Source organism: Canis lupus, chromosome 36 (assembly GCF_011100685.1).
Source record: "Canis lupus familiaris isolate Mischka breed German Shepherd chromosome 36, alternate assembly UU_Cfam_GSD_1.0, whole genome shotgun sequence".
NCBI classification, from domain to species: domain Eukaryota; kingdom Metazoa; phylum Chordata; class Mammalia; order Carnivora; family Canidae; genus Canis; species Canis lupus.
Window position 1 is genome coordinate 11,305,317 of NC_049257.1, and position 27,618 is coordinate 11,332,934.

The 27,618-nt window shown below is 39.0% G+C and overlaps 1 protein-coding gene across 2 annotated transcripts in view; it reads right to left on the minus strand.

Annotated features, from left to right (window-relative positions):
• Positions 1-4,650: 4,650 nt before the first annotated feature.
• TTC21B (tetratricopeptide repeat domain 21B) overlaps positions 4,651-27,618 on the minus strand; it is a 77,900-nt gene continuing 54,932 nt past the window's right edge. For both annotated transcript variants that reach the window (XM_038584706.1, XM_038584705.1), the window contains exons 23-29: positions 22,526-22,676; positions 22,158-22,319; positions 19,915-20,110; positions 16,448-16,672; positions 10,918-11,038; positions 6,966-7,033; positions 4,651-5,768 (exon numbers count right to left, since the gene is read on the minus strand). In XM_038584706.1, the coding sequence (XP_038440634.1) occupies positions 5,691-5,768; positions 6,966-7,033; positions 10,918-11,038; positions 16,448-16,672; positions 19,915-20,110; positions 22,158-22,319; positions 22,526-22,676 (1,001 nt within the window). In that variant the 3' untranslated portion in view covers positions 4,651-5,690. The remainder of the gene's footprint in view (positions 5,769-6,965; positions 7,034-10,917; positions 11,039-16,447; positions 16,673-19,914; positions 20,111-22,157; positions 22,320-22,525; positions 22,677-27,618) is intronic.

Sequence of the window (27,618 nt, forward strand, 5' to 3'; positions counted from 1 at the left end):
AACAGCATATCTCTTTTCTGCTGTTATTTGGTTCTGATATTCTTACAAACATCACACATCCCTGCAAACTCTGATTCATCTAAATGCCCCTGGAACCTCATCCTTTTCCTACTCCAGTTTTTCCGCCTCTTTCTTATACCTTCACAGTCTGTTGGCTTTAAGTGTTCTGTAAATATTCCGAGATGCCCAAGCACCTTCTATCTTAGCAAACAAAATAACAAAGCAAGACACTCATCATATCCCTCTGCAGCCGGCATGCCGCCACTCCCTGACCCTCAGCTCTGCATCTAAACATTTTCCTATGTCGTCTAGGTCTATAGTTCCTCATCTTCCATTCACAGGGCTTTCACTAACCCACAGGGAATCTTTGTTCAAATTAGAAGCGGGGGGGGGGGGGGGGGTGCACCTGGGTGGCTCAGTGATTGAGCATCTGCCTTTGGCTCAGGTCCTGACCCTGGGGTCCTGGGATCAAATTCCACATCGGGCTCCCCACAGGGAACCTGCTTCTCCCTCTGCCTATGTCTCTGTCATGAATAAATAAAATCATTAAAAGAAAAATTAGAAGAGGGAGCCCTCTTCCTGGGGGGGGGGGCAGTTGCAGGGCATAAGACTTGGGTGCTGGATTTCAGCCTCCACCCACTCTCCCCTCAGCTGGATCCCTACCATTTAGGCCACAAACTACCCAACCATACTTTGTGGCCCTGTGTGATTTCCGTTATTTCCTATGGCTTCTTATTAAATTTGGTAGGATCACACTAAAACTCTAGCAGAATATGAACCAAAAGTGCAGAGAAACTGGCTTTGCTCTCAATTTTCCTGCAGTTGTGAGACTGTGCTCTTTACCCATCCATTTTGACAAGAGAAAATTTCTACCCTCCATAGTAATTTCCATGTTCTTTGGTTATCTTGGCTAATACCACTCCTGCAGAGTCTTTTTCTATCTTCTACATCCTGAATCTTTTCCTCTGACAAGTGACATACACCAGATTACATTTTGCGTAAACAATTAGTAGTAAAGTGTGGGTGTTAAGAGTTGAAAGAATGTTAGCTTTTGTTTAGTTTTTCCTACTCCTCTTTGCTCATCTAAACAACTTTAAAAAATCAGCAAGAAGCAAGTCTGAGAATGTTATTCTCTAAAAAACACAAAACACTTTTTTTAGTGTATATGTTCATTGCAGTTCATTTGTAAAATAAATTTGATTATTTTAGCAAAGAAATATATTTCTGGTTATTTCAGCAGTCAGATAGGAGTTAAAATTTGAGTTAATTTATTTTTCAAAAAAGATTTATTGGAGAGAGAGCATGAGTGAGTTAGGGGGAGTGGCAGAGGGAGAGGGAGAAGCAGTCTCCCCGCTGAGCCAGGGAGCCTGATGTGGGGCTTGATCCCAGGACCCTGAGATCAAGGTGTCCCCCCAGAATTGGGTTAATTTCATCTGATTTTGCATATATCTATATCTATGCATCTATTTTTTGTAGGTTAGTATTTTATATACAGTTGTTTCCCGCTATTCGAAGCTTATTATTTTGTGAGAATCTTAGCAGTTAAAAATCTTTGAAGAAACTTTTTAAAAAGACATAAAAATATCTTTGAAAATAGTTTTTGATGACTACATAGTACTCTATTGCTGGGTAAACTTTAATGTATTTGACCACTTAATTTATGTTGGGTGTTTTGGTAACAATAAAAAACAAAAAACTGAAAAAACAAAAAAATAAACTTTCTGCTGCTACTTTTTTTTATTAACTGCAAACTTTGAGAAATTTCCAAATATCTCCTATGAAAAACTTCTCTAAGTGGGATTACTCAAAGGACAAGCTCTTAATTCCTGTTGCCAAAACGCCCTCAGGAAGGCTGCGCTACATGGCACCAGAGCAGGGTATGAATGTGCTAGTTTCCTTGCACCTTTGCCCATCCTTCCTTTTTTTTTTTTTTTAAATTTTTATTTATTTATGATAGTCACACAGAGAGAGAGAGAGAGAGAGAGAGGCAGAGACATAGGCAGAGGGAGAAGCAGGCTCCATGCACCGGGAGCCCGACGTGGGATTCGATCCCGGGTCTCCAGGATCACGCCCTGGGCCAAAGGCAGGCGCCAAACCGCTGCGCCACCCAGGGATCCCTGCCCATCCTTCCTTAAAAATCAAACATTTATTACTTTATTAGCACCAGCACTGCTACATAATCCCATTACAAGGCTGTTCACTAGTCGTCTCCAGTCCCAAACTGAGAGTCTTCATTGGCCATTTGGTTTTCCACTGTGACTCTACTATTTATACCCTAATGCAAAGTTCAACCTAGCTTCCTCAGCTGGACCTGCAGAAAACCCTTCCAGAATTGCTCGAGGTTCTTGACTTCTAGGGAAGAAAGCTACTCCTTCTTGGGACCCAGTTCACCAGCTGGCTTACGGTCAAAGCACATTAAACCTGTAACTGCTTCCTTACCATGAGGGGATGGTACTCTGATCCCAGATTGGGTTATGCTCCTCTGGCTCTCTGTCCTTAGCGGGGCTGCCAAACTCTCATTTAACCGGAGTCCTTCAATTAGTAGTAGTTCAGAGCAGTCTGAGCTCCCGCTTTCCTGGACGCATGATCTTAGGTATGTCACGTAAGGCTTGGTCATAAACCTCACTTCAGAGAACAAGAAAACATCGGAGACTGGGTAAGTGCTAATCAGAATTTAAAAAGGGTGATATGATGCAGGATGTCAGGATGGCTACTGTAGATCGTGGGCCTGGACATGGACATGGCCTCTGAGCAGGGGACAATAAACTGATGCCTCAAAGAAAGAAAGAATAAGGGCAGCCCGGGTGGCTCAGTGGTTTAGTGCTGCCTTCGGCCCAGGGCATGATCCTGGGGCCCGAGGATCGAGTCCCACGTCGGGCTCCCTGCATGGGGCCTGCTTCTCCCTCTGCCTGTGTCTCTGCCTCTCTCTCTGTGTCTCTCATGAATAAATAAATAAAATATTTTAAAAAAGAAAGAATAAGCCTAGAGTGGGATGTTTGGGAGACAGGAAGCATGGTAAGGGAGGGGAGAGTGGGGAGAGAACCCCAGGTCAGAGGAGGCCAAGGCAGAGGCAGAGATGGATGGAATGAGATTACGCATGTATAAAGAGTACAGCATAGTGTTTGGTGAGGGGAGGGGAGAGGATGGTGGGGGGCAGGGTGGGGGGAGGAACAAAGGGAGTAGGGAGGGGAGGAGGGTGAGCATGAACCTGGACCCCGTATGGTTGAGCAGTCTTGGGGAACTCACTTGTCCTCTTGATCTCACCTCAGATTTCATCTTTTTCTTCCGTGAGGGCTTTTCTCAGTTGCAGCTACTACTTGGCCCTGTTCCACTTGTAATAAATAAGTAGAGGCATTATTTATTAAGAGCCTAAGTGAGCCAGATTCATTATAGGTTTTAAGTATGTTCTCTTATTTAATCCTTATGACAACCTGAGGCAGATTATCCTTATATGCTTTTTTACGGGTGAGAAAACAGAAGCTCAGAGAACCTCCGTACCTGGAGAAAGATTAAACACCTAGTGGTAGAGGCTAATTGAAACCCAGGCTGGCGGGACTTCGCATCCGTGTACCTCACTGCTGCACTACGCCTCTCCTCAAGTAGACTTCCCTTCAGGAGTTTCACGTTTGTAAGAACTCTTCATTCCACTCAGTTCACCTTGTTCCTCATTACTTGCCTGTCTCTGTGACAGAAAGCTCAGTTTCTTCCGCCAGCCAGATGCAGACAAGAGTGGTTGTCCTTATAGACCCAATCTCTCCTACTTACGCAAAATGTCTTAATATAGGAAGCAGGGTGTGGGCTTTGAAGTTGTCTGACACTTTTACTGTGACCTTGGGCAAATCATTTAGTTGAAGCTCCATCCTCTTCAACTGAAAAATAAGAGTATTATTTCTCTGGAGGGTGGAGTGAGAATTAAAAGACCTGATGCAAGTCAAGTTCCTAGAATAGTACCTAACAAGCGGCAGGTACAAAACAGTCAGTGGTTACTAAAGAAACAAAAACAAGCTCCCTATTTTGCAGATAGGAAGACTGATCTGGAAGTGTCTTGCTGGGGGAAGAAAGATTCTACTTTCTCTCTCCAATTTCTAGGACTCTAGCATCCCATGATGCAAATTCACTGGAACTGCTTAAGGTGGTACCCTGTTATATAACATCCTTAACAACGTTCATTCAGTTCAATCACAAAGAGCTAATCCTGCCACAGTTCTAGAATCATACAAAGGGATACTGGCACCTGTGTTCCAGGGTCATGGGGATCAACTGTAAAAAGACATGTGAAATGCTTCATAAATGCTCTTATATATTTTCATGAAATGCCATAAATAAGGTAGGTGAAAAAGAAGAATGATTAGGATTTTATGATATATATTAACTGGGATTAAAAGGATTCTGGGAGGGACACCTGGGTGGTTCAGCGGTTGAGTGTCCTCCTTCAGCTCAGGGCGTGATCCCATGGTCCAGGGATAGAGTCCCACATAAGGCTCCCTGTGAGGAGCCTGCTTCTCTCTCTGCCTCTCTCTCTGTGTCTCTCATGAATCAATAAATAAAATCTTAAACAACAACAACTGATTCTGGGAAATTGCAGAAGTAATCAAAAACAAGAGACTATATCTCAAAAGAAATAAACACAGGACACTTAAAAGCAGCATATGAGTTAAAAATACTCCGTATTTATTAAAAATGCAAATGAAATAGAAGACTCTACTTATGGTATTTTTAAAGACAACTGAAAAAGATGCAGATGACAAGTCGGAAATAATGCTAAAAATTGAGTTTATTAAGGCTAGGTTAAATGTAACCTAAAAAGGCTGAGAACTGCTATGCCAGGGGCAGTAGGCATGGCAAGGTAAGCAGCGGCTTTCATAGACTGTTTGGTGAGCCCCTGCTGACCAAAAATACTCAATCACCCTTCCCTGCCGCCAGATGTTAGTGTCTGAAGTTACACCAAGAGATCTAGCCTTTGGGCTAAGGTTAATTATTGCTACAAGAGTTTATTTAAACTGATTTCACACACAGATTATTTCTTATGATCACATTGGCATCAAAAGCATAAAGAATGAGTTCAAAAAAGGGAATGGAAATGCACATTCTTTATAATTTTCCAAAAAGATTTTTTTCTAGGAATGTCACATATTCCTACTACTCATTAACACTGCAAATTGTTTGGGGAGCTTACCCTGATTTTGCAAAACTGACCATGTCTTTTGAGTTCTAGTAGTAATACAAACCGTAAGTTTATAAAGTTTTTATTAAAATATATTTTCCCTTTTTCATAAATCATTTACAAGAAAATTTTACCAAACCTTTGAAACAACAGAGAATGTTGCAAAAAATTTTAACAAAGAATAACAGCATTTTAAATATATTGCCTGAAGCAAACCACTAATATTCCTTAGAAAAGATACAGGATACTTAACTACCCAGTATTTAACAAAATATTCTTTATAGAAATGGGTTATAATCTGTACCACAGAGACACCAAATCTGATCCTAATCAAGAGTCAATTAAATAAACCCACTCCCACTGACCTTCTCCATCAGAAACCTACCCATTTGACATAGCATTTCTCTTTAAGATACAATAGCAGCCTCTGCTGGAGGAAAAAAAGTACACTTCTGTTACAAAGTTTTAGCTGAAACCGGATTCCTTTCATTTCCTGCTTGACCAACACACTAAATTAAAACACTTTTCAAGGCCTCAAAGATGTACGGGCCTTATCAAGTATATCCTTCCTAATTTTTGGATAAGTTGGATGTGCTTCAAGAACCTGCAAAAACAGAACAGAACAGAACAAAAGCACAAGAACTTGTAATTGATTACTGAGAACTAGAGAGCTATAAAACTTACTGGAAATGAGCATTATTGTTGAGATTTTATTGTACTAATATTACAAATATAACAACACTTCATAAAGGTGACATCTGAAATGTGACATAACTCGCAGTAACAGTAATTAGATGACAACAATAGAACACAAATATATGTGAGAAATACAACAAATATAATGAAGTCCTTAATAGATCAGTTGCAAAAAACAAGTATGTATCAGTGATTTGAAATATTTAGAAAATGTAGCTATTCACATGATATTTACGGAGTAATTTCTGACCAGAAGCACAATCAGATTTACCTGGAGGGATTCTGAAACATAGAAATTTCCAGGCTTACTGAGTCTAGGAGTGGGGAGATGGTCATTTTAAAAAAAGAATTCCACGAACAATTCTAATGTATAACCTTACGTTAATGTACAACCTTAACCTCAATGTGAAATACTACCTTACAGAGAGGTTCCATAATCAATAGCAATTACTGAAGCCAAGTATTTACCATAATGATGCTGATACAGCGATCTGGGATAGGAGACATTACATAATTCTTTTCTAAGGAGCTTTTCTTGGAGCTCCTAATGATGTTTAATATATAATGCCTTCTCTGGAACAACAGGGCAATTCCTTATATATCAACGGGGCAGTGCATATATAAAGCAACTGCAAATTCTAAAAGTGCAACTTAAATTTTTGTCACTTCAATAAGGGATCATTTAGCTAGGGATCAATGACAGATATGTAATTGAATGACTTCTAAATAACAAAAATATTTTTATCTCCAATTTATAAATCTGAATTCTCTACTACCAAGACTCAGACCCATTCACAAGAGCTTCTACTCAGAACAATGACTTGGAGAACCCGTGGTTTTATTTCACATGCTTCTCCAGTCTCTAACATGATAGAAGCATTTTATTATTGGAGCCCCAATTAAAAACATGTTTGATTTAAGTACACTTTATTAAGTTCTACACTTCTACACTTTGAAAAGTGGTAATCTCTCCCAGATGTATCTGATGAGTCATTTAACCAAAATACAACATCCTCTACCTCTATTCATCTACATCTTGCGATGAACTAAAAAGCAGGAAACTGTGCGGCTGAACAATTTTAAGAGATCTAAATTGAAGTGTTACCTGGTGACATATGTCAATTGCATCCACATATCTTTTTGCTTTTAAGTAATTAAATGCCAGTTTGTACCCTGTTAAGACAAAAACACCATAATGAAGTAGTACCATTCATACAGCACACTGCTAGCATTACCTTTTTTGCCTCCTCCTTTGTTTGCTTACTCGTTTGAGAAGTCTAAACGAAGGCTGGGGACTACATGATAAGAAAGAAGTGATGGGATGATGGAAGGTGCAGCCACACAAAGCGCAAGCAGCAAAGAAAATGGAGTTGGAAAAAGGACTGAAGTGGGTTAGAAGACTGCCATCCTCCAAGAGTGGCTTTTGTAACTTACTAAAAAAGTCCCATTTATTTCAAATTATAGCACAAACTCATCACCGGGCAGTAAATGATAATAAAGCTATTCATTTTTATAGTATAGATTTATTTAGCACTTAGGATGTTGGGCAAACTGACCCCTACAGTCAGGAGGTTTATATTCTATTAGGAAATAAAGCATGCTATTGAAGGAAATTTTTTTTTAAGATTTTTTATTTATTTATTCATGATAGACATAGACAGAGAGAGGCAGAGACACAGGCAGAGGGAGAAGCAGGCTGCATGCAGGGAACCCGATGCGAGACTTGATCCAGGGACTCCAGGATTATGCCCTGGGCTGAAGGCGGCGCTAAACTGCTAAGCCACCCAGGGATCCCACTATTTAAGGAATTATGTAAGTTAACCATTTTCAAAAGTGAAACAAATGGCTATGAAAGAAAGGTATGGGCCAAGACACCTGTAATAAGAAACCTGGCTTGGGAGAGGGCGGGTAGCAGGCAATGCTTGAACTCTGAAGGATGAGGCCTAAACTGGGTCAATGCAATGGGAAGCATGAACACTCTCAGGCAGAGGGCACTGCGCGGATAGAAGGCAGTGGTAGGAGCCGCAGGAAGCAGGAACTGGGGTATCCGAAAGGACTGGGCAGTTAGGAGAGAGGCCCAGAAGGGGGTAGAGTAATCGTCAGATATCCCACATCAACGATTAGTGACAATTATCAATTACTGATATTGAAATGTCGTGTTTCAAACACTGACATTTAAAATAAAGTTTTAGGGCAGCCCAGTGGCTCAGCAGTTTAGCACCGCCTTCAGCCCAGGGCATGATCCTGGAGACCCGGGATCGAGTCCCATGTCAGGCTCCCTGCATGGAGCCTGCTTCTCCCTCTGCCTGTGTCTCTGCCCCTCTCTCTCTCTCTCTCTCTCTCTCTGTCTCTCATGAATAAATAAATAAAATCTTTAAAAAAGAAAAATAAATTAAATACAGTTTTAAAACATCCTTACTTTACCTCTTACAAATATAAATTAGGGACATTTGAATGCTACTGTTGTGCCCCAATAAAAGTACCAAAACATTTTTTTTTTTAATTTCAAACGAATATTTGAAAAGAATTACTGGCTAATGTAATCATAGATGATAAAGGTAAGAAATAGGAATTGTCTAAAGTTCATAATTTGATATAAACATACATAAACATACATACCCATAAAACTGTCAAAGATAAAAACAGTAAGTTTCAGAGAGTTAAACTTATCATGACAAAAGAATTGTCAAATGGGCTAAAAATAAAGTTGGTGACATTTCAAAGGGAAAACAATTTAAGATGTCATGCCATGCCAATCATACTTTACATAGAAACTAGAGCCAAAAAACCTGGATTTAAGTTTAGGTTGCTGGCTTTGAGACCTCAGCAAGTCAGGTGGGCTGTCAATTTCAAGTTCCTCATTGAACTCCACCTCCCATGCCCCCAACTCTTAGTGCAATTTTAAGATCAGATGAAATACTTGTGAAATGCTTCTAGAAGTTTTAGAGAACCACACAAATATTAGCAATTTAGTCAGCACTGAATTGGAAGCACAACGTTTTAATGCTGGAAGAAACCTGACAGATCACTTTGTCCAAAAAAATCGCAGAAAGGAAATAAAGGGCTAGACATGACAAAGAAAACATGTGCTGCAGCTGCATTACACCTGTCACACTCATAAAAACTCAGTGGCAAGTAATTGGGGGAAAGAAGTAATTGGAGGGGAGCGGAGAGAGGAACATGAACGCTATAAACAGTCTAGTAGTGGGTGTCACATGACCCAAGGATGGGTGCAGAGGGGCAGACAGAGATGTGTTCTCCCCCCGCCGGATCTCTGTTCCTGCTACTTCTCACAGTGACAGTATTCAAGCCTCAATCTTATGGAAAGAAGATGACTGTGATTTTAAGGATTTCCTGACAACTGAAAAGGTGAAATGCACTGTGAACTTGGCCAGGCAACTGCGGGTGTTAGATGCAACGACAATCTTAAGAAACTAAAGAATGAATTGAGGGCCTCAGGGAAAACTTACCATTAAGCAGTCAAGCAAATTGATAAAATCATCTCTAAAATACACAGATGACACAATGGAAGAACAAATGAGTTGGAACCTCTATATTTGCTGAAGTCTTCCAAGGAACAAGATGTTTAAATAATTTAACTTCTAAATATATATCATCCATGGAATAGTGTCAAAATTACATATATTTTAAAGATATTTAAGGAATTTTCATTTTACAAGTTAACTTTATTCTGTAGGACACATGATACTTGAGAAGGAAAAATAGCATCAACAAATGGTATTGTATTAGTTCCTGCGCCCTAGCAAGTCTAGTAAAATAAGGGACCCCAGAAAAATACATGGTGTGTGTGGGGGGCGTTGTCCTGAACTAATGCAATTAGCAGTTAATGTAAAGATGACCTATTGGATTGCAAATTAAACCTGAGTCCATACCATGACATGGCTGCTAAAAAGACAGATGCCACCTTAAGCCTGAGTTAACAACTACTAAAATGCCTAATAAAAAAACAGCTTGATTATACAGATAATTAGATCGTAAATTATACTTTGACCTGGTTCATTTCTGGAACAACAGGTCAGGAGGGGAACGGACAAACAAAACGGCCATTTCCAACCTTACTTGGCCATGAAATCTAATCTCCTCATACTCAGTGCTTTTTATTTTTTCTTTTTTGTAAAGGAATAACTATTAATATCTCACCAAGTATTCCAAAGCACAGATTGGGAAGCACTATTTTAGAGTTTCCAGGAGACAGCAACAAGGAGGGTGAAAGATTTGGAATCAAGTTTCAGGAAGAATGGGTGAGGAACAGAGATAGTCTGAAGAGAGGCCTCTGGTGAGAGACGCCTTGAGTGAGACTGGACAGAAAGCTGAATTATTAGAGCGCCACCATGTGTAAGAGGGAAAGGACCCCATGGGCTGCCCCAGAGAAGCGACCTGGCCAGGTTCAATGCAGCGTATTTCAGCTCAGTACAAAGAAAGGGAAGAGCACAGGGATGAGCTGCCCCACAATGTGGGAGGAGGCTAGTCCCTAAGTACATTCCAGACGCTGTCTATCTGGTAGGGATGTTGCAGACTGCATTCCTTGAGTCTATCAGTGGAACAAGCTGATGTTTCTAGATGCTCAGGAAAAAAAACATGTCCCATGGTCCTGTTATTGTGGGACACGTGTCCCCTCTGTGATATCCATCACAACATACATGAGTGTATAAAGGCACAGAGGAAATCCTGCAGTAAAGAAACCTGCAGAACTTGATTTAATGAAATGTTTTCCTAGCTGCCCCGACACTGGCACCCCTTTTCCCCCAGCATTGCCATTTTGGAAATAGCAGAGGCTTAAGGGAGAGAAAGGGGCAGAATTAGATTAGATGTCCTTTAAGGTGACTGAGGATCAGTTCGAATCTCAGGAAATTATATTAACTATTAAGCTAATAATCTATTATAAATATAAAGGTTATTTTTCAGAAGAACTAATACAGGAAGTTGGTTCTTAATGCATATTTTGTTCTTAAAAAAATCAACTGCATTTAAATGCAGATTAACAAATAGAACCCAAGTTTCCAGTGAAAATCTAGTATCTAATTTGTTAAACTCACCAACTGCTGGATTCGTCTGATTGCTGTGTTTCCACGCCATCTCATAGTTTAAGGCAGCGTCGGTATATGCTTGCTCTTTTTCCATAATGTATCCCATATATTCATAAGCTTTGCAGCAAGACTGAAGGAAAATAGGACATGTGTCAATAGATTACACTTGACTTTATGGGGGTACTTAGGACTGTAGAGGTCGACCACATTAACTCATTTAATTGGCACATAAAACAATGTTTTTCAACTTTGGCTATGCAATCAAATCATCTATGGGACTTAATAATAAAAGATTCTAATCAAGCTCAACTCCCATTCCCTCCGAAGTTGGGTGGACAGGCAAGGGAATGTATATTTATATATATATATATAAAATATATATAATATAATACATAATATATAAATATATAATATATATATTATATATAATATATATGTGTGTATATTATATATATAATATAGTTTTTATCACAATTTCAACTTAAAATTAACCATGTTAAAAACCCATGAACCTGTATCTTCAACAATTAAATCATGACTAATACTGTTTTAACCTCTAGCTTCATGCCTGTGCTGTCCTTCTGTATTAGAAAATAAAATATCCTCAGTGTACTGTCTCATTCATAAATCTTTTAGTATGCCTCTTTAAATATAAGGACTTCCTTTAAACATAACCAGTTTATCATACCTAAAATGTAACAACTCCTTGATATTACCAGATATCCAGGCATTTTTCAAATTTCAATGGTCTCAACATAATTTTGTTTGGTTTTTAATTTGTTAGGATGATGAACCAAACAAGGCCCATACTCTGTGACTGGCTGAAATGTCTCTCAACTTCTTTTTGATCTAGAGGTTCCCCTCCATCTCTCTCTGTGTGTCTCTTTTCTTGCAGTTAAATGTAGCAAACAATAATTTTTATCCTACAGTTTGTCACAACCCAGATTTAGTTGAGTGCATCCTTGTGGTGCTTCCCCTATGTTACTGATAGCTGGAAATTGTAATTAGAGCTAGAGATTTAAATTTGATTTCAATCTTTGGGAAAAGAGGTGAAAGACTTCATTAGGTCAGTGCCCTACTGAGTCACACTGGAGCCTGAGGTATAGGGAAAAATGCACAACTCTGTATACATGTTTTTGTGATTTTTTTTTTTGTGTGTGTGTGTGGCACTGTCAGGAGGGATTCCTGACTTTTTTTCTTTTTTTTTTTTTTTTAAAGATTTTATTTATGTATTTATGAGAGACAGAGAGAGAGAGAGGCAGAGACACAAGCAGAGGGAGAAGCAGGCCCCATGCATGGAACCTGATGTGGGGCTCAATCCCGGGTCTCCAGGATCAGGCCCTGGGCTGAAGGCAGCCCTAAACCACTGAGCCACCGAGCTGCCCTTTTGTGATTTTTTTAATTGCTAGTTCTTTCCCTAAACATTAATTTTTACAAGTCAAACTGAAAAGTGGGGATATTGAAACTCGTAACATTTTACATTTGAATATTGTCTTTATACCCAAACAAAATTTATAATAATTTAATTTTCCTGGGGGATCCCTGGGTGGCTCAGCAGTTTGGCGCCCGCCTTCGGCCCAGGGTGTAATCCTGGAGTCCCGGATCAAGTCCCACGTTGGGTTCCCTGCGTGGAGCCTGCTTCTCCCTCTGCCTGTGTCTCTCTCTGTGTGTGTCTCTCATGAATAAATAAATAAAATCTTTAAAAAAATTTTTATTTTCCTGACTTTAATGGGAGAAAATATGTCAATATTTTCATTAAAATCATTACCCATCGAAAAATACATAAAAACATAGATTCAGAGGCATAATGTTTCCCTTTTGTTTCAGGTTTCAATACTGCTTAGCACAGCACTGTCAGTGCTATTTAACATTTTGATATTTTGATTTAAAAAATACTGCATTATTTATTATAATAATCTTTTATGATAATACTCTTGATTACCTTGATTAAATGATTATTTATCTACAACGGAGTGAATGTTTATATTCCCCTGAAATTCATATGTTGAAATCCAGTGTGATGGTACCAGGAGATAGGATATTTGAGAGGTAATTAGGTCATGAGGATGCAGCTCTCATGAGTGGGACTGGTGTCCTTATAAGAGACCCCGGCCAGTTCTCTCACCCTTTGCTTCCCCATGTGAGCATACAACAAAAAGCTGGTGGCCTGCAACCCAGAACAGAGCCCTCACCAGAACCTAATCAGGCTGGCATGCTGATCTCAGACTTTTAGCCTCTGGAACTGTGAGAAATCAATTTGTGTTGTTTATAAGCCACCCGGCCTAGAGTACCAAGGCCTAGAGTACTTTGTTACGGTAGCACCAGCTACCGTAACTACTACTTAAAGTGCCCTTTTAAATTCTGGACCCCAAGTGAGGGTTTTACTTGCTCACCCCAATCCAGCCCCATCACAGATGGCGTGTTCTTCCCTAGGAGGCACATAATACCAGATTCTCTTTTTATGATGTTATATCTATTCATTAATTTATCAGGGATTGGAAAATGGTGATAATCTATCGCTCTTTCTTCATTTATTAGCTGGAAACATCTTGAGAATATCTCCTTTTATACTATATTGTTACCCATGGTATAGTTCACACAGGAAAGGTAAGAGAAGTGCTTAATGCACTTCCTTTATTTGCCAGGTTTAGAAATAACAGTTCATCGGCATATTTCAGCGGTGACCAATTAGGTTTTTGATTTTCTTTTCTTTTTTGAATCTTTGTAAACTCATGGATTTAAACTTATTTGCAGTTTCAATCCACTGCAGTTACTATTCTTATCGAAAGTTAATGTGTTCCAACTTTGGCTAGTGTGTCTTCAAGTTGGCTCCTGAGTCCTTGACATGACTCTAATCATCTTCGATAGCTTCCTTGCCATCTGGTATGACAAGATGGTCTAGTGTCATCTTGTACATTTCTGTCCCAGATCTGGATGATCTCCATCTTTTAATTATACAATTCAAGGTTTCTAAGCTCTAGTTCCTGAATCTCATGCTTCCAATATTGACATGTCTAATCAGCCAAACTGGCGCCTCTAAAGTAGCCATTCGTGTTCAACCATGCAATATACTGCTGTCAGTGTTCTGGCAAACTGAAATTCTATCTGCATTGAAACCTTAATTCTCACATAATCTTGCTTAATCCTGGACTAGGCATGTAAGGGTCAGCCGTCTGGCAGCTAACATTTTTCTTTTTCTTTTCTGTTTTTTTATTTATTTTATTTATTTTTTTATTGAGGTATAGTTGACTCACAATGTTACATTAGTTTTAGGTGTACAACAGAGTGATTTAACAAGTCTATACCTTATGTTATGCTCATCACAAGTGTAGCTACCATCTGTTACCATACAATCCTATTACAGTATCATTGACTATATTCCCTGGGCTGTACCTTTCATCTCCATGACTTATTCATCCCATAACTGGAAGTCTGAATCTCTTATTTCTCTTCACCCACTGTCCACCCCCCCCCCCCAACTCCCAACCTTTCTGGTAATCATTAGTTTGTTCTTTGAATTTATGAGTCTGTTTCTGTTTTTTGTTTGTTTAGATTCCACACATAAGTGAAATCATATGATGTTTATCTTTCTCTGACTTACTTCATTTAGCCTAATACCCTCTAGGTCTATCCATGATGTCACAAATGGCAAGGACTCATTCTATGGCTTAGTAATATTCCATTGTGTGTATGTGTGTGTGTGTATGCTACATCTTAATATATGTGCTGCTGAAGCGAGCACAATGCTACATCTTCTTTATTTGTTCATCCATCTATATACACTTGGGTCACTTTTTTTTAAAGATTTATTTATTTTTAAAAAAGATGTATTTATTTTAGAGAGAGCATGAGTGAGCAGAGGGGCAGAAGAATGGGAAGGGGGGCAGGCAGGTGGAGGAGAGTAGCAGATTTCCTGCTGAGCACAGAGCCTAATGTGGGGCTTCATCTTAGGACCCTGAGATCATGACCTGAACCAAAATCAAGAGTTGGATGCTTAATCAACTGAGACACCCAGGTGCCCCATACTTGGGAGATACATACTCTATATATGTTATTGTAAATAATGCTGCAATAAACATGGGAGTGCATATGTCTTTTTGAATTAGTATTTTCATTTTCTTTGGGCAAATACCCAGTAGTGGAATTACTGGATCATATGGTATTTCTACTTTTAACTTTTAGAGGAATGTCCATCTGTTTTCCATAATGGCTGCTCCAATAAACATTTCTACCAACAGTATACAAGAGTTTCCTTTTCTCTACATACTTGCCAACACTTGTTATTTCTTATCTTTTGATTCTAACATTTGTGACAAGTCTAAAATAATATTCCATCGTGGTCTGAATTCGCATTTCCCTGATGGTTAGTGATGTTCAGCATCTTTTCATGTCTTCTTTGGAAAAATATAGATTCAGGTCCTCTGCCCATTTTTAAATTGGATTATTCAACTTCTCTAAATCTTTGGATATTAACCTCTTATCAAATATATCACTGCAAATATCTTCTCCCACCTCACAGGTTGCTTTTTTGTTTTGTTGAAGGTTTCTGTCTTGATGCACAAGCTTTTTATTTTGGTGTAGTCCCAATAGTTTATTTTTGTTTTGTTTCTCTTGCCTGAGGGGTCTGGAAGTTTACATTTTTCAAGACCTATTAATGAGAATCTGTTTTTCAAGGTCAATTTAACTTAAAATTAGATCTACAGACTATAAATTGATAAATGGCTTGATGTTTTAGGTTTTTAAAGTTCGTAAAAAAGTAACTTAGCATTAGACGACCATAGCTCTTTAAAAACAAAAGATCCACTTTGTAATCTAATTTGCTGGAAGAGAATAAAACAGATTTATTATGATTAAAACACTGAAGTAATTGATATGGATCTGTAAAGATAAATATCCTCAAGTTTCTAAGTTGAGTACAATTATTTCTCAACAAATACTAACAAATTCTTAACTTAAAAAATGTTATAATAAGACACTCTTTTGGCAATGCCCAAATGCACTGTAGTTCCTAAGAGACCTCGGATTTCTATGGACTTGAAGATTCTCAATTTCATACCTAAAGATAAGGACTTTTTAATAAACAAATTAAATGCTGAAAAGACTTTTACCCAGAAAATATATTATGCATAGTGGATTCTAATAATGTGAAAACAACATGCAGCTGCAGTAAATTCATCTAGAGTATTTCTTAATGGGAGGGACAGGCGTCCGCAATTAACGTTCTTCTGCAATTTTCATTAGTTCTGGGATGAGCTGGATAATCACAGGCAAATGCTTGACATTCCATAAACACTTTCTGTAAGTGGGGCATACCACAGCTGAAACTTGAAACTGCATAAATCTCTATTTTTCTTTATTTTCAAGAACAAATGGCTTCTTTCTTCTCATTAATGTTTATTTCCTGATTGTGGTAAGAATATACACTTTTCAAAAACCACACAAGAATCCTTAGAAATGGACCAACATTCTCTAATGACCTATTGCAGAAAGTTTCTACATCAAAAGTTAACGACTATTTTTTTACTCTTCAATCACCTACCTTATTATGACGCAGGCACCGTTTTAACAGCTCTTCCGCCATGTCGTATTTTGCTGATTGAATATAAATATCAGCAAGCAGCAGCCAGCCCTTCTCGAAGTCTTCAGCATCAATAGGATTCCAGTTCATCTTCGCAATCCGCTTCAGCTGGTTCCGGGCTCGTGGAGTCTGTTTCAAGATCACGTAAGCTGTTGCGATTCCCAAAATGGCTGGAACGTGATCCTTCTGTAAGAAAGCAACACTTCAGATCCCCTAGATACTCTAGATTAATGCCCCATGCTTAAAAGGAAACATGGCAAGCAGCGAGTGCTCCACAACATGAGAACTGTCCTGTGGACTCGGTATCTGGCTCCGCATAGACCACTGCGCGATGGCCTTTCATCAATACACCAAGCAGCCTCAAGCCACCATGAGGAAACTTGGTCAGGCAACACGTGGCCAAAATAATTTAATAAGTATGCAGATACCATGACCACACGATTTAGCTTGATAGTGTCTGTAAAACACAATGGTCCTTTAGAGAGAGTTCAGTGTCACAAAATGTCACTCTATGGAACCAACAAACTAGTAAGAATTGGTAATAAATGGAAGCCATTAGGGATCTACCCAGGAAACCCAGTATGTGTATATCCCTGCTAAAGCTAGGGTGGCTTCTTACGTTTCTGCAGAGGGACTGTGATGTTTTTATAACGAGGAAGGCTTCAGGTTAAAAGACAAAGGGTGAGAAACTGTGATACAGAAACTACAATATCATGACCGTAATAAAGGTGCACTGTGAGACAGCAAGTTTGGGTGACCGAGAAGGAATGCTACAAAAGGACAGTAGAGTGGTATGTTCATTGTCCAACACTGATCATCAGGGTTGGAAGTCAGAAACCACCCCGGAGGAGAGAAGGACAATTCCTTAGAGCTTGATGAAAATAATTTTAATTTTAATAAGATAAAACTTATCTTAAAACTTAGATTTAATAATTTTAATAAGATAAAACTTATTTTGGTTGTAATTCTATGCCTACCAACAAACACCCAATGTGTAATTGGTTCCCCTAATTAAGGAATGGCAAAAGGTCTGAGTGCCAAATCCAGCCAACTGGTGGTAGATTTTGGAAACCTGAGGAGTATGTCATCAATTATTGAGCACCCCTGCCCTCTGCTTCCTCCTGGAGAAAGGAAAGACAGTAGAGGCCTGCTCTGAATTTGTCAGCCAGGTCCCAGGACGGTCCAAGACAAGAAGACTCCTGTAAAAAATGTCCAGATCTAGTCACATGCTAAAAATACCCCACAATATACATTTAAAACTAAGTTTTAAACATTAAAACATTTAAACATTAAAAACATTTAAACTAATATCATTAAAACATTTAAACTAATATCACACACCTTGAGTTTGCTTAGAATTAGTTCCTCACAGCTTGATCACTCCTGAATGAACTCAAGAATAGTTTCTAAAGGTACAAACCAGAGTTCCAACCCCTGCATTAGACCCACGTGTCTCTTCCGGTGCAGACATCCCATGGTGTTCAGCTGGCTTTTCTCTTTCTCTGTCCCTCTGAGCTGCAGCAACTTGAGATTATGGAGGATAGTACGGCCATGGGACGAACAACGCACCCTCCTGGTTCAAGGTGACAGGATGAAAGCAGGTGGAAAGCTTTGCTTGGGTTTAATGTAGCTTCCACTGCTTAGTCCCGGGACTTCCTGTCACGTGCCTGTTTTCCCATCAATGTGGATGCCACATTGTGTTGTGAATATGCCCGACGCTTCCCTGCCTCCTTGCCTTTGCTCACATTTTCCCCTGTCCCTAAAGTGTATCTTCTCTGTCTCTGCCTGTGAAAATGTAATTTATCGTGGTTCTTCTTAGAGCATGCTTCTCCACAAAAGGGCCTCCCCAGTCTCCTAATACTATTTCCTACAGCACTTTTACGGCAACTCGAGAACAGAATGTACTAGATTCTGGTTTGTACATAGTCTGTATGCTTTGCCTCATCTTCCCTGGATTACGATAAACTTGACAGAAGAGACAGCACTTGGTTCACCTCTGCGACTCCCACTGGGCCTAGCACCCACTGGCGGCTTAATGGATATTCAGTATCTTTAATACACGCAGCTTATGAATTAAAAGGAAACAGGGCAAGATAAAACTCACTGTTTCTGAAATTTCAGCTCATGCATCAGTCTTTGGCCGGTATGGTCAGTACACAGATTTGAGGGCGGGATATTACTAATCAGATATGTAAGACTGATAAAAATAATGCAGTCTCACCAACACACAAAAAATGGTGTTTCTAGGAAACCGCCGTGATGTCACTCACTGCTTTTGGTATTCCCTCAAACCTCACAATTTAAACTCTCTCCCCTACTTCTGGTCTCTATTTGTCAGCCACTCTCATCCGTCCACTGCCACATGGCCCTCCACCCAACTCCCCCCCCACCCCAAGAAAATGACTTCAGGGTCAGCAGAAGGGCTGCTCCAGGAAGCCACTGCTCCTGGTGCTACCTTGCTGGTTAGTTCCATGGTGGCTGGCAGTGGTGATTCAGCGCCATTTAGGATACTTGTTCTCAAATGGCAACAGGAGCTGTGGCTCCCCAAAGCCCCCGTGGGGTGTGGGAAGCAGGAGGAAGGGGCCACTGTAGGGAGTTTCTGGTAGCTTTCTGCTGCCACTGTGCCCTCTGAACCACACGGAAACACAGCGGAGTTCTGTATATCCTCTGAGAGACATAAATTATGGGGTTTTGGTGGCCTACACCACTGCTGAGTGGATGATCGTGAAACCCAAGGAGTATGCTTAGAACTAGCTATCACGCACTGCTGATGGAGTGGGGACCTAGAATCCCTTCCTTACTCCAAGCTGTATTGAAGAAATACAGCACTACGTGAGGGAGGGGAAAAGAGGGCACCCAGAGAGTGAGAAGGTGGATCTGGGCGAACCGAAAAGAGAAGAAAGCCTTTGCTCTATTATTATTGTTGTTACTACTATTATTACTGCAGGGGGGTATTTCAGTGTCGCGAAAAAACACCACCATTGTTCGCATGACTGAATTATAAGTTGTCAGTATTGATCTCATTTAGCCCTAGAGTTGGGAACATTTCAAGTTTGCCTATGTGAAAAGGTGAGCTAGCAAGGCAGCCAGGTGTTTATTTTCATTAGTCAGTTAAGTGAAACAACACAGAAATCCTCCAGACAATAGAGCCAGTCCTCTGAGAGTTAATTTATGCCCTTTTGAAGAAGAATTTCCTTTCTCTAGAATTTACCATTCTAATAGAAAAAATATATCAACAACATATCAAAGTAGCAACAAAAGAGTATCTTCTGGAAACAAAGGTACGTTGTGTAGAATTATGGCAAGCTAGAGAGGCAATTTTTTCTTGTAATTAAGTCAATCTTCAGAAAATAAACAGCTAATTGAAATACATATCTCTATACTGCCAAGGAAAGAGAATATAAAGCTGAAAAACAAAATCTACTGACCTCAGATGATGCTATTTCAGTGAAGGTATTCAATGCTTGCTCAACATTAGACTTCTGTTTGGTAGCGACCAGGCAATAGTTTTCCATTATGCGAAGCTGTACATGGCCCTGAATGGTCTGAGGTTTTAGTTCTTTAAGGAGTTTTTCTGCTGTTCTCACTGCTAACTGCACGGATTCTTGCTTCTCAGTTGAATTACTGTATACAATTAAAAATAAATCTCTCGTGTCTATTACTCATGAAGTACAATTCATTGAGATTAGAATGAGCCCCAGGGTACACTGGTTTCTCTTCTGTTCCTAATGTCAAGTACTCCTTTTGCAAAATATCGCTCATTCTCTTCTAATACAAAGTGAACCACAGTTATAATGCATTATATTTAAACACAATTAATATAGCTTTAATAAAACATCATTAAACATTTATTCACTTTAGACTGAAGACAAACATTGGACGGTATCTACATGTGGTATGTGCGTTCGTTTCTGCTAATATCAAGCTAGAATTCAGGATAAGTAGAATCATACAATTATCAAGGGGTAGCTCTACTCAGAAAATGAAAGGGAAGAAAGGAGGGAGTAAAAAAATAACTAACCCTGCTGAAATACCTACTGTGTGCCAAGCACTGCAGTGTTTTTAGCTGCCTATCAGACTTTGAGAAAAGAAACTACGTATCTAGGGTGCCTGGGTGGCTGTCTTCTGCTCAGGTCATGATTCCAGGGTCCTGGGATTGAGCCCAGCATCTGGCCTCCTAGGCTGGCTCCCTACTCAGTGGGGACCCTGCTTCTACCTCTCCCTCTGGTGCGGCCCCCCACCCCGACTCGCATTGTCTCTCAAATAAATAAAATCCTTATAAAATTATGTATCTGTCAAAAGGCTGTAAATTTCAAGAGTAATAACAATTTGAATATGTAATAACAATTATCTTATTTTTTAAAGAAATATATAAACCAATTAATAAAAGGAAACTAAACTCTCAAAGCCTAATCACTAAAGCCACTGGTCTTTTTCTCAGGCTTTAGGCTTTATCTTCTCTAAAACACTTCACACTGTTGGCGACCTTCTTCAGAGTCCCCCTCCTCTGCCTTCTGTAACACTACACAGTTTGGGGTCTCTTTCTACCACACTGCCCTTCCTCCTCCAATCCCCTTAAATGCTAGCATGCCCAAAATTAGTTCTCACTGCATTCTACTTGCAAAGAGGGCCATTCGTTGGGTTCTAACTACCTACTCTGGGCACACACTCTCCCAAACCTGTATCTCCAGCTGTGACCTCCCATTTGAGTTCCAGTTTTGTATTTTCAACTATTTTGCTAAGGATTTCCAGGAGGACAGCCTATAGTTGCATAACAGTATGTTACCTTAACCTTTCTAAAACAAACATAAACATGCCTCCCCCTTGCTCTAAAACTTCCAATGGTCTCTATAATCCAAACTTTCAAATCTGTCATTAAAATCTCTCAGCAGTCTGGTTCTAATTTGCTCACTCCTCTGTTCATCTTCCCCTGACTGCTTGGCACTGCTAAGATTTCTATGAATTCTTATAACACTTAATATCCATCTCACCCATTTCTGCTTTGTCAGAGATTGGTTTTCGAATATTGTCTTGCCTCCTAGGTGAATTACCTGCTCCTGAAGGCAGAAACTACCTTATATACCTCATACATTTACATCCTTATATACCCCCATCATGCCTTGCCCAATTCTGAGAACAAGCAACAAACACAGGTTGACAGCAATGACATCATTTAAGCACAGTGCACTACAGAGGCTACCAGCAGGAGCTTCGAATCACGTAGAGCTCAGGCCACATCTTGCCCCCATCATTTACTACGACCTTAGACAAGTTAATTCTGAGCGTGGTTCACAACGCTGTAGCAGGGAGCAAATAGGACAATGCGTATGAAGTATGAAGCACACGGTGTGGCATAGAACTACCATTTGCTAAGCAGTTACCATTGTTGTGTGGACAACTTTCACTCAAGTAATCACATTCTACAACTTACCTTGTTTTCAACTTGAGTAATTAGGGGAGCATCTTCGTAACCTGCTTATTCTGGTTCTGGAAACCTCCTAAAAGCATTTCATGCTTGTTTCAGAGAATAGCTATTCTAGCTATGATTTTTTTTCATCTGACCTTTCATCAGTGCTGTCCTAGAATTGAGCCCTCCTTTAGAAGGTATCCTTGCTTCTTATCCCTAAGAAGTGTTTCCAGAAAAGGGATACTTTGTCAAATGATAACTCACCCAAGGTCTCCATCCAGATTTTCAAATACTTCGCCTCCAACAGTTTCATTATCTGGATTCAGACAGATTTCTATCATGTTATAAAGGGCATTTTGACCCCAATCACTGTCTTTCCGAGCTTTATTAAAATGTCGAAGGGCATCATTTGGTTCTCCAGTATACCTTGTTAGATGTTTAAAAAAGAAAAAAAAAATCACTTATTTCAATCATTGACTACAAACTTTAAGTCATTTATAAGCTCTTTGGTAAATAAAATCATTAACATATTTTGAAATGAAGTTTTATCTTAAGACAAATGAAAGGTTATCTACTTTATTCACAAGGAAGAAAATAACTATTACGTGGTACTTATTCACCAATAGATTTACCAAAGATATAGTCCTTTACAGTACTGAAATCCTGGCTCCAACTTTGCTCTGGAGTTACGTTTTTCAGCCATTGAGAAAAATCTTGGAACATCCTCAAGTTTGCCACATCTTCTCAGGAAATCAATTAAACGAGATAATGTCATATAATTATCTAGAAAGAAACAGTATTTCAGACATGGACAACATTTTATATTTCTTGTTTTGACTGTTATAATCCAATTTCATTAAAATATAGTTTACTTCAAATGAGCAAAATTTAAATACAAGCAAAATTAATGTCTTAGGGGTTATAAAGCCCTAAAGAGACTGTGTGAGCAACTGGATAAAGGTTCAGTTGGTCTGGACAGTGAGAGAAGCCAATCTATAAAATACAAGCCAATCTATTAAAATGTACATTTGTCATAACTTAATTTTCAGCTGTTCCTGGGACCCAAACCTACAAAGAGTCTCTGCATTGGTCATCTAAATCCTAACTGTAAAATTCAGGAGGGTTGATGAGATTGCACAGGCCGAGTCTATCTCTGACCTCCTTTCTCACTCATTGCACCTAGGAAGGGGGTGAGAATGGTACCTTTTGGTGCTAATGTTTGGGGTGGGCAATTAGAAATTTTACTCTACACTTGCCTTATTATGTATATGTGACTAATATACTGGATGTTAGCTACCATAATATAACTGTAACAGATTAGTCCCAGTGTTTTAATCCTATTTTATCTTCTGAGAAAAAAGAATTGATTTAGTTCTTTGATGTCAAGTATAATTTCCTGGCAGGTTCCTAGAAAGCCTTCTCCCAATTCTATCTAGTTCTTTCGCATCACTAAAATACTAAGTTTTGAGAAAAATTTTAAAATGTTTTTAAGATTGTAAAAATAATTCACGGACATCTTAGAAAATTTGGAAAAACACAGAAAAGTATAAAGAAGAAAAAAATCATTCATATTCCCACCAGCTGGAAATTAAAACATTTTGGTACAATTCCTTTCATATATTTATGAGTGAAAATCATTCTGACAATACTTAAATGCATGCTTAAAATTTTGTTTCTTTGCTTACATATATACAAAATTGAAGGCACCTTGGGGTTTTAATTTTGGTTCAACATTACACAGTAAACATTTCCCAACTGTCAATAAACGGTCTTCAAAAATGGTTGATTTCAATGGCTGCATAGTAGTCTATTATATTGATGGCTCACATTTTATTTCTCTATAGTTGTGCTTTGTTAGGTATTTGGGCTCTGAAGTTTCAGTTAGCACAGGATTCGTAGTAGGAGATTTGCAAAAATCCTCATTATATGTTATGCCGATCATTTTTGTAGAGTGAGTGAGAATTAAAAGACACAAACAAATGCTTTTTAAGCAATTTAATCCTTGATTTTATGTTCCAAGAAGAGAAAATATCATATGATCTGGCAAGTCCACTTCTGGGTATATATTCAAAAGAACTGAAAGCAGGGCATCAAGCAAATATTTGTACACCAGTATTTACAGCAGCATTACTCACAATAGCCAAAAGTGGAGACCACTCCAATGTTCATCATTAGATGAATGAATGAATGAATGAATGAAAAAATAAATAAATAAATAAATAAATAAATAAATAAATGATATTATTCCACCTTAAAAAGGAAGAGAATTCTGACAACGTGCCACAACTTGGATGAATCTTGGAAACATTACACCAAATGAAATGAGCCTGGCAAAAAATGACAAATACCACATTTCCACCTTATATAAAGTATCTATAGTCATCAAATTCATAGAGGGGAAGAATGGTGATTGCCAGGGGATAGGGAGAGGGAACCTTGGGGAGTTAGTGTTTAATGGGTACAGAATTTTAGTTGGAATGATGAAAAAGTTCTGAAGATGAATAATGATAATGGTTACAAAATAATTTGGATTTGCTTAATGTCACTGAACTGTACACTTAAAAATGGCTAAAATGGTAACTTTTATGCTATGTATTTTGTTATGTTACCACAATAAAAAATATATTAAAAAAACCGCTGTAGGCTCTCTACTCTATCATATGATGTCAAGATAATTTAGGTTATGACAACAGTATCATTTGCCTTCCTAGGCCTATAATCTTGGGTCTCAAGATTTTTTTCTTCCTGCTTTTTAGCATCACTAAAAAGTAGAGCATGATAAGAATAGAGTTTCAGAAAAAGAGGATTCAAATGTATCAGTCTTGTCATTTAGCTATACAAATTCAAGCAAATTACTCAAATTCTCTAAATGAAAGATTACTTATTTTCTTAATAGGATTATAATGTTGACCCTTAAAATGCCATTGAAACCAAATAAAACAAGGTCATGAGAGAGCTTTAAAAATACAATGGTCATTAGGAATATTTACAAGTTCAAAAGTTTTGATAGGAACTAGGGGTATCTACCTATAATAAGTTTGTGGAATCTAGAAGCTGTATTGGATGAGGCAGGACATAAAGGTTAAAATTTCTGGCCAGGGCAGCCCAGGTGGCTCAGTGGTTTAGTGCCGCCTTCAGCCCAGGGTGTGATCCTGGAGATGCGGGATCGAGTCCCACGACCCACTCCCTGCTTCTCCCTCTGCCTGTGTCTCTGCTTCTCTCTCTCTCTCTCTCTCTCTCTGTCATTAATTAATAAATAAAATCTTGAAAAATAAAAATAAAAAAATAACATTTCTGGCCAAAGTTTTTTATTTTATTTTTTTATGATATTGCTAATACATGTGGTGCATCATATTGCTAATGTTTTCTAAAGTCAGCGTTTGGAGGCTAGGTGATAATTATCACCTTGTAATATTACTGAAATGTATTACTATTCAAATACATTCAAATTATCATCACCACTGATAGATAAAATTACATTAATGTCTTTTGGTTAACCATGCAATCTGACAGCAGGCAAATTTCCGTATTTAAGGAATCCATTGAAAACTGAAATGTATTACATTGAAAAAAAAAAAACTTAGCCATACTTGTTGTTGGATAGTGAGAAAATATCAAAATAATTATAGTGTGATGTGATATGGCATGAATAAGGTGCTACATGGAATTACAAGGCACAGAATTCCTAACTTTGCCTGCGGGACGCAGGAGGTTTCCGCATAGAATCAGCCTTCTGGGCAGCCTGAAGGCTAAGAGGAGGATCCCGCCAGGCAGCAAAGACATTCTGAGGGGTTCCGCAGGGGGGCAGATGGTATGTGCGGAGAGACAGAGCAGCAGTGCTCAGGGAGTGCTGGTAAGTCCAAGGTTTCTAGATCTTAAAGTGGAGGAAGAGGGGTAAGAGGTACAAATGGACCAATAATTTAAGGCCATCTTATTATCAAAAGAATGCTGATTTTAGACTCTATCCTGGAGAGCCATCCTAAATTTTAAGCAAAGGAATAGCTTTTGATTTATGAAAGTGAGATGAAGTCCTATGAAGGTGTGGGGCAGCAGGAGCCGAGAGGCTGGAAGGTGAGTGTGGAACCTGCGCTGGCCGCCGGGTGAGCAGGGGCTAGGAGAGGCCCCCTGTGTGTGATAGAGGCTCCTCCGCAGTCAGACCTGATGGGCCCTGTTCAGCAGTTGATGTGAGGGGAGGGAAAACCCAGAGAGAGACTTTGCCTGATGGAGATTTTGAAAGAGAAGAGGTGTCATCTGTCAAGAGAACAGTAATTCCACCCATAAGAAGGATTCTCTACTAAGATTAAGTCAAATTAGACAGTGTATTTCTGAAGTAAGCTAAAATACAGCATTAATTTAAGGTATGTGCTGCTAAGGATGACTTATAATTCATGCGGAAAGTATAAACACAGAGGCGTTAGAATAGTTCTGATAAAACAGATCTGTGAATGGAGTCCTACTAGGAATAAAGCATAGAACACAAGGTTAAAAACATAACAACGACATAGACAATGACAATTTTCTTGACATTTTATATTTTCAAATGTCTAGATATTTGAGCCATTCATTGATCCATTCAGCCAATAAACATTTCTTTTGCACCATCTATGTGTCAGGCAATGTACCCAATGCCAGGGATGTAAGATGAACGTGATGTGATCCCCACAAACTTGAGGAGTTTGCAGTTTCGTGGAGAAGACAAATGTATGCAGAAATATTTTCAGGCAATCGCTAAAAGAAATAAAGAAGTATGAAGGGAGTTATCCAGGACTGGGGTAATCAATGCGTCCCAGATTGTTGAGACCTTCTTTCTTTTAGTTTCGGAATTCCGCATTATCTAGGGGATCCTTCAGTCTCAGGCAAATCGAGGTAAATGATCACCCTACTCAGCAGCACATAAGGCATCTTACACAGTAAGTGGTGCCAGAAAGACACAAGCTTTTGTTCTTGGCAGAGGGTGAGTATATTTTGGACTATGTGTTGGGAAGGATAGTGAAGAAGAATAAGGAAGGCAAAGTACACTATAGGCGAAAGGGAAAAGAAACACGCAAGGATTTGGAGGTGTGGACACCCATCATTTGATGTTTGCTATTTCTGGAGTACAAGGTCCTTATGCTGAATTTACAAATAATTTATTTTGTACTTGTTTATAAACAGTCCAAAGCTGCCAGTCAATTTGACTATTATTTATTAAAAAAAAGTGCTGATGCTAAGTTACTTGGCTGAAATGAAATTCACATGACAGATGAGGGCTTCTTCAAATCTTCTATGTGAGCATCCTAATGTCATCAAGGACTTAAAAATATTCACAAGGGCAAAGGTGTGTTTTTTAAAGAAACCAGGATGGATTATTCTCTCAGAGGAAAGTGCTGCTACATGGAAACAGCTGGAGACAGAATGAAAATAGCATGTATGCTCCCTTAAGAGGCAGTTCAGAGAAGAAGGAAAGGACAAAACTGAGTCTGGAACCCAGGAGAGGAGCAGCAAGAGAAAAATAACAGGCCTAAAGCAAGCAAGAATCAGCTGTGGGCAACTGGGTGGGCAGGATGGGCCTGTATTTTGAACTCTCAGAGAGTAGAGGGGGTAAGGTGTTGACATAATTAACACAGAGCAGAAGCTGGGACCCACGGGGGCAAGAAACAACCAGGTGTCCCTCAAATTCAAGTTTTTTAAAGGTATAAGCATTAGTAACTATAACACATAGAGGACTTATGGTTCTTGGAGTTGC